Genomic DNA, 7,527 nt, shown 5'->3' with positions numbered 1-7,527 from the left:
AAATAATGACCTAACGAAACTAATTCAAGCAAAATTGAAACTAGTAAAGACCAAATTAATGAGCAAAAATCAAATAATGACCTAACGAAAATAATTCAAGCAAAATTGAAACTAGTAAAGACATAATTCAAGAAAAAGATCAAACAAATCAAACAAAAAAATAACGAAAAGGTCGATCTAAACAAACGAAAACCTAATTCGTAAAAGTCAATCAAAATTAACAACAAAACAAGATAAAAACGAGTTAAATGAACTTACAAAACCACCAATTTTCTAGAACAATGAAGGATCGGATCTTCAAACAATGAGAGTAGAGAAATAAATGGCGAAAATCGCGAGAGAGATCGAGAGAGAGATCGCGAGAGGAGAGAGATCGCAGGAAGAGAGAGAAAATTGAGAGAAGAGAGAGAAAGAATTCTGTGAGAGAGGAGGTCATTCAGCGCGGTAAAAGGACCAATTTACCCTTAATTGTTTCATTTGGTCGGGTGAATCGTGGTACGTTGGATTGATCTGATTCGAAAGGCTGAGATCGCTTCTCATTCTTCTCATTATAAGCTCCCTTCTCATTTGAGTGCATATATATATATATATATATATATATGTATATATATGTATATATATATATATATATATACATATATATATATATATATATATAGATTTGTGAATCGCACGGACTAAAATCAAGTATTCAGTAGCGCAGGGAGTATTTATTTATTTATTTAATTTTTTTTTGTTTGAGGGAGATAACTCTACATAATCAATAACTAAAATTACGTTCTCCGTATTACATTACAGTTTTTTTTTTTTTTGTACATACTCCAATATTTCTTCTCGTAAATCGTAAAAGAAGAAAAAACCCCAAATAGTTTCAATAGTAAGAAATTGTTTCTTTTTCCACGTCTATTTTTCCATTGATGGTTGACACTTTTCAATTCTCACAAACCAGCGAGATTCACAGCTTGCAAATCTCACTTTCCGCCCTTCAATGGCGGAAAACGACGACGCTTTTAGTTTCGGCGATTTCAAGTCCGCACCTCAAACCAATGGCGTCACTTCCACCTCCAAAACCGACGACGTATGGGCCGATTTCTTCTTCAACCCGTTACCCCCTCAATCCCAGTACCTCCCCAATAATGAATTCTCCAATTGGGCCCAACCCAAGTCAGACCCATCTTCGATTCGGGATGATCCGTTCCTGAACAAATCTCAGAAGCCGACGATTGGAGCTTTGCCGTTGTCCTTGTTCGGCGAAGTCGAAGAAGAAGATGGAAGTAATAATATTAGTGATAACCCTCAATCTCATCAAAACGGGAATTCTAAGTTTAATGGTTTTAGCTTGAATTTTGATGGGGTTGCTTCAGATTTGGTTGTTTCTAGTGATAATAATATGAACGATAATGATGAGGATGAAGATGATGAATGGGAATTTAAGGTTGCATTTTCTGGAAACGGAATTGCGGAACAAGGGAGTTTAAAGGTAATTGTTTACTGTAATTGATTGATTGATCTTTCAGATTAAAATTGCGTGCTTTTGATCATTCTTCTTGTTTTCGGATAAAATTTGGTAGTACTATGATATAGTGCTGATTTTATTATGTTCTTTGTTGAATAGGAACGGGGTGGCTCTGTGGTATCCGGATCCGTAATTGGGACTTTGGCGATGATGGACCGAGAAAAGCAGGCCGGTATTGTTGAACACCCCCTTCCCCCACTATAATAGAAGTTGGTTTTGCGAATGTTGGCTTTCTTTTAACATGTTTGCATAAGTAGATGATTTTGTACTGTTTTCTTGGGTATTGGGTGTTCATTATTTTTGTGTTTCCGTAGTTGAAGTTGGAATTATATCAAGTTCAGAATTTTGGTATATCAAGTTCAGAGTTTGGGTACAGAAAGCAATGATGTTGGATGCCAACTGATACTTGGAAGTGTGCTTATTGCTTAATGATTATTGCTCCCAGAGGGGGGAGCGGTTAGCCCCATTCGATATGGAGGAAGTCTATGCAAGCGTTTAATCAATGCTATTCAGTGTGTTGTGTTTGTCTGTTTGATAAGTCATATGGTGATCCATGTGATTGTTGGGAGCATAATTCTGTTTAGGTGCTGATATTTCCTGCAGTTTGTTTATGGTGTATGCGTTATGCAATCTGCTGGTGTAATTGTTAACAGTATTGTGATTTTTACTATTGCGCATGCAGTTAGGTATTAATTTGTGTAAGTTGCTGTTGGGAAAGAGGACATTGGTTTTGACACGTTTAAAATAATGTGTTGATTGATAGGTCAGGATGCTTCCACTTCTGTGGACCACAGGCCTGGTGTTATCAGTTTCGTACCTCCTCAATCTATTGATTTTTTTGCTGCATCATATGGGAATGGGGCTAATCATCTATCAAGTGAGGATGTCGGTATCAAATCAACCGCAAGCATAACAAATGGTTTCACGTGGGATCCCTTTCCTGTAGTTGAATACGTTGGCAATATAAGTGGAATAAGTGCAATTTCAATGAATCAAGATGACGATTTTGATGACTTTGGGGATTTCATAGATGCATCGAAAGAGGTTGTGTCGGAGGAGCAGGTGATTTCAAGTTTAATCTGTATTTGGTTAGCATCATTAATCATGTCCATGGTATCTTATTTTTAATCAATTTTTGGTTGTAGCAGAAGCAACTGGGTGCTCACACAAATTCTACTGAACTTCAACTACCAAATGGAGAAGTCCAGGTCTGCTATTCATGTACTTGACCATGCTTATTGTGTCTGCTTTATAGTCCATTTCATGTATGAAGTGCACCTTTTTGGCACCATAAGTCATTTAAGTTTCTAATTTATTTCCATTACCAGTCATTTAACCACTAACATCATCTTTGACACTGTGCTCAACTGCTCATATTCAATTCTTTTGCTACGTGAATGCAAGTGAGGAATGTGGTTGTTAGGCAGAATTAATGGTTTATTAGCCTGAATGCATTCTCTGTTTGGCTGAGGATTTCTCTTTTTTCATGTTTGATTTTGTGATGACATTCGTTAGTTTCACACTGACCATCAAACATAATAATCTTGGTTTGTAAAATTTGCCTGGAATAAAATTTCTTCTTATTAGTTATCTATTTTGACAATTTATAGGAGAAGCAAACCCAAACAGGACTTTCTAGAGGAGCCTTGCCCCTGTCCCTCTTCAGTGATGGTACAGAGGAATCCAGCGATTGCTTGAATCTTCAGAATGAAGTGGTCCATTTGCCTAGCCTTAGTCCTGGGAATAGCTTCAGTGGCCAGGGTTCAGCAATATCTATTAATGATCTAATATCAAATTTGTACAGTCAAGCTCAACTCACATCTTCAGCTGATTCTACTGTTAAACCTGCTGAAAATGAAGAGCATTCCCACCCAAAAGTAACGGTACCAATTCCATTGGAAGTAGATGAAGACTGGAATGATGGTTCCTGGGAATTTAAAGGTGCGGAATCAGAAAATGGAGTTGAAGAGCAGTTGTCCACTGCTGTTCCGGTAAATATTGCTCAGAAAGAGTCAGAGATCTTACCAGAATTGCAAACTTATACAGAGTTTTATGATCAATTAAGGGGGTCATTATGCTTTCTTCTTTCATGCCAACTTGATGAGCTAAAGGTTTGTATTTTTCTGTCGACTTTCTTATTCACAGTGACTTGTAATTCAACACTGACATGAACTGTGTTTGCTGTTAGAAAGCTCGAAATTCAGATGTTGAAAATGGGAATGGAGGTAAAGCAGAAGCTCTTGATGATGAAATCCAGGTTAGAAGTTTTTATTTTTTTGAAAGACAGCATGTTGATCAGTACGGTTACAATTTAGTTGACTTAGCTGAATTCTTTTCAGAGATAAGTGTTCTGTTCTCATCTTATACTTCTGCTCTTTCTTCGTAGGAAGTTTCAAAACTATTGGAGGAGAGTGTGATTTCTAAGGAAGTACGTTCAGAGAAAGACCTTGAGAGAAGCAGTTGTCTTAACAAGTTCCTCGAGGTCCTGCAAGGACCAAAGTTCAATGTGATTGAAGCAGATTTTTCATTGTCAAAAAGACTGCAGTTGGTACTTCTCTTGCAAAGTCTAATTATTTTCTCAATTTTGATGTACTGGAACTGGTGATTTATAAAACTTAAAAGCACTAAGTTTTAATGTTTTTTTTTTCCTCTGCTTAAAAAGTTGTGCCTTGTGGCTTGATAATCTTGTATAAACGTACTTTAGGCAGCAAATGAGTGGAAGGTTGCCGCTGAACTCTTGAGACATGCAATATCAATGCTGAAAATTCTTTCTCTAGGATCATCTGATGAGAAATCGTTGTATGCATCCACTTGGTCTAAGATTATTAATGTTTGTGATCAAGAATTGAGGCATGGTGCGTCGATATGGAAAAGAGCAACAGAGAAGAATGTACAACACCAGATTTTGTCAGATTCTCGAGGTATTTTTCTTATCAATTTTATGGTGGTGTGATATTTTGCTACTCAATCTTCTAAATACTACGGAGTATTGAATGTTAACGTAAGAAATATGGATAAATTGTGATGAAAGTATTAGTCTAGAGACTCTGAAACTTCATATCCAAACTTTAACTAAGACTTGGTTACTTACAGGTCAGCAGTTTATTCAAGCTCTTGGAGAAATTTACAGAGTTGTAGAACTTGTTGGGCTGTCAGCCAAAGTTTACAGGCCATGGATACTTCTAAATGTGTTAGATCCTTCACAGTTTTTGAGTGCTTTGGTTGAGTGCGGTGCTTTATGGGTAAACTCAGGTCTGGAGGAAAGCCTACAAAATTTGTCAGATGGTGTTGATTTTCAATGTAATGAAACTGCAAAGGCATTGGTGATCTCTATCAAGAATATTTGTGATATTGATGTGGTCACTGTGCATGATCGTCTTCTCCTTGAACATAAATCAGTTTGCCGGCTGTCCCTACTGCCTCAAGATATGATGGGTAAGAAAATCTCATCATTATTATTATTAACCACCCTCCCCACGCCCCACCCCCGCTCCCCTTTGGTTCAAGCTGCACAAGACATGCCGTTGGCTTCATTTTCGATACAGATAAGAACTTGTTGCAACTTGCAAGTTTGATCTCTGCTTCATTCACCATGTTTTCTCATTCTAATATTGATTTCATTGTTTCTTCTTCCAATCAGACTTGAAGATGGTGACATGGGGTGAAAAGGCTTACTTTTCGAACTTAGCTAACTTGTGGGCGAATCTGATCAGCTCTGATTCACCTCAGTTACCCAATTTGCAAGTTAGTTAAGCAGATGAATATCAGAAATGCTTGTGATTATCTCAGTGACATGCCTATTGAAGTTTTAAGTTCCTCCCCCAAGGCTGGAATATCAATGGCAACATAGGTGTTTCTTAGGGTCTTTGCACACTGCTCGGGGATGAAAGATCAAGTATTCGGGTTATGAAATTTTGGAAAATTCGAAATTAGCTCTAGCTGATTTAATCCCCCCTTCCCCCCTTTTTTGTGTGTTAAATTAAATTTCAGCTGATACATCATTCTTTTAGAAAGTGTAACATAGTGCCTCAGGTATAGAAATGTTTAAGGATGGGTTACATTGGCAAGCAATGTTCCCAGAAGAGAGTATTTATTCACAGACATAAAGATCTTCATATCAATCATATGTATACATTTAGATTTACCATTTTGTTACAGATTTGCAGCTACTTTTCTCCACTATTTAACTTGATTTACAAGGAATCTTTATCCTCCGTTCTGTTTGACCTTTTCCACGATTCTCATAATCCAGTTTGACTAAGGCCCTGTTCTTTAGAGCTGAACTGAATTGAACTGAACTGAACTGAATGCTCCTGAACTAAACTGAACTGAATTGAATGTTCCTGAACTAAACTTAACTTAACAGAATATATTACCAAAATAAATAATAAATAATAAATAATAATTAATAAATAATAATTAATAAATAATAAATGTTAACTAATAATTAAAGAATAATTATTAATTAATAACTAAATAACTATATAATAAATAATAATCTGTAATTGATTACTAAATAATTACAATATATGATAAATATTAATAATTAATAATAATTCATAGTTAATAACTAATAACTAAATAATTAATAACTAATAATCTGTAACTAATTAATAAAAATAATAATATATTATATTAATTATCAATAAATAATTAGTTATAAATAATGATAATAAGTAATATAATAATATAAATATACATATAAATATAAATAATAAGTAATATAATAATATAATAATGTAAATATAAATAATAAGTAATACAATAATATAAATAATAATATAAGTAATATTAATAATAATATTGTTATTATTATTATTATTATTATTATTATTATTATTATTATTATTTATTATTAAGTTAAATTGAATTGAATTGAATTAAACTGAATTAAACTGAACTGAACTTAATGCCCCTGAACTGAACTGAACTGAACTGAACTGAACTGAACTGAACTGAACTGAACTGAACTGAATACTCCTGAACTGAACTGAACTGCCAAATAAGTCATGAAACTGAAATTAAGCCAAAAAGAACAGGGCCTAACCTTGGTGATTTTTAAATTAAAGATAGTCAAATTAAATAGAAAACTCTTCGATCAAGTAGTATCCTATTGCGAGTCTATCTCATACTCCATCCATATTTTAAAAAGAGATACACTTTGACTGATACGTAGTTTTAGGAGAGTGATTGACACGTAGTTTTAGGAAAGTGAGTTGAATTTATTAAAATAAGATGAAAGTGAGGTAGTGAGTGAATTGTTTATTATAGTAAAAAGATAATGTGAGTAAGTGTAGGGACCCAAGAAGGAGATAAATATTAATATAGTGGAAAGTGAGGATCAAAACATGTCAAAAAAAGAAAAGTGTATCTATTTTTAAAATACGGTCGTTTAAGAAAAGTGTATATCTTTTTAAAATATGGAGGGACTATTATCTTATTGCGAGTTTTAAAAGTTTTATGGCGATTTTTTCGAAGGGCAAACTCTGCAAGGTTCTTGTCGGGAATAACAAGTACCAGATAACGATATGATAAATATTTTTTTAGTTTTTCCAAATTTAAATATATTATCCCAAAAGCTTAAAATCCTATAGGTAATATTCAACTTATTATTTGAGTAAATTGTAATTTTATTAGTAATGGAGTTGAAAATTGAAATCATGTGCTAATTTTTTCGGGCGATGGCCCGGGTTACTATTTTAAATATCATATTGTCGTGTGTACATAAAATGTTAGTGTAGACTATATAATTTGATGTTTCAAGTTACATATATTTATGTGCAAAAAAACTAATATCCCTTTGTTGGCTAAGATGGTAAGACATCCACTGTGCATGTAACAGGTCCAATGTTTAAATCCTATTATAAGATTTTTTTTTTTTTTTGACATGAGCTAAACACAACAATTTAAAAAAAAAATATATAAACTAAGGAAAGAAGGAGAAGAAAATAGAAGTCGAAGCTGCTTCTTTGGCAAGATCATGTGCCCTTTGAACCCGTTGACAACTTACC

The 7,527-nt window shown here is 34.1% G+C and overlaps 1 protein-coding gene across 3 annotated transcripts; it reads left to right on the top strand.

Annotated features, from left to right (window-relative positions):
* Nucleotides 1-791: 791 nt before the first annotated feature.
* LOC110795703 (uncharacterized) lies at nt 792-5,671 on the top strand. Of its 3 annotated transcripts, none has more exons than XM_022000717.2 (10): nt 792-1,480; nt 1,616-1,688; nt 2,280-2,578; nt 2,665-2,724; nt 3,127-3,627; nt 3,705-3,773; nt 3,903-4,064; nt 4,221-4,437; nt 4,610-4,951; nt 5,157-5,671. In XM_022000717.2, exons 1-10 carry the CDS (start codon nt 989-991, stop codon nt 5,267-5,269), a joined length of 2,328 nt encoding a protein of 775 aa, XP_021856409.2. In that variant the 5' UTR covers nt 792-988; the 3' UTR covers nt 5,270-5,671. The 3 variants fall into 3 exon arrangements, with proteins under 3 accessions (XP_021856409.2, XP_021856410.2, XP_021856411.1); XM_022000718.2 differs by having other exon boundaries at nt 839-1,480; nt 1,616-1,684; nt 2,285-2,578; nt 2,662-2,724; XM_022000719.2 differs by having other exon boundaries at nt 840-1,480; nt 2,662-2,724.
* Nucleotides 5,672-7,527: the final 1,856 nt, after the last annotated feature.

Source organism: Spinacia oleracea, chromosome 4 (assembly GCF_020520425.1).
Source record: "Spinacia oleracea cultivar Varoflay chromosome 4, BTI_SOV_V1, whole genome shotgun sequence".
NCBI classification, from domain to species: Eukaryota; Viridiplantae; Streptophyta; class Magnoliopsida; order Caryophyllales; family Amaranthaceae; genus Spinacia; species Spinacia oleracea.
This window is presented reverse-complemented; position numbering and strand designations above follow the sequence as displayed.

What these genes read in the sequence shown, in the direction of transcription:
- LOC110795703 (XM_022000719.2), top strand. Translation starts at nt 989, where the DNA reads ATGGCGGAAAACGACGACGCTTTTAGTTTCGGCGATTTCAAGTCCGCA. An exon ending in CTCTTGATGATGAAATCCAG is followed by an intron (nt 3,774 to 3,902) that starts GTTAGAAGTTTT and finishes CTTTCTTCGTAG; the next exon opens with GAAGTTTCAAAACTATTGGA. An exon ending in GATTTTGTCAGATTCTCGAG is followed by an intron (nt 4,438 to 4,609) that starts GTATTTTTCTTA and finishes GGTTACTTACAG; the next exon opens with GTCAGCAGTTTATTCAAGCT.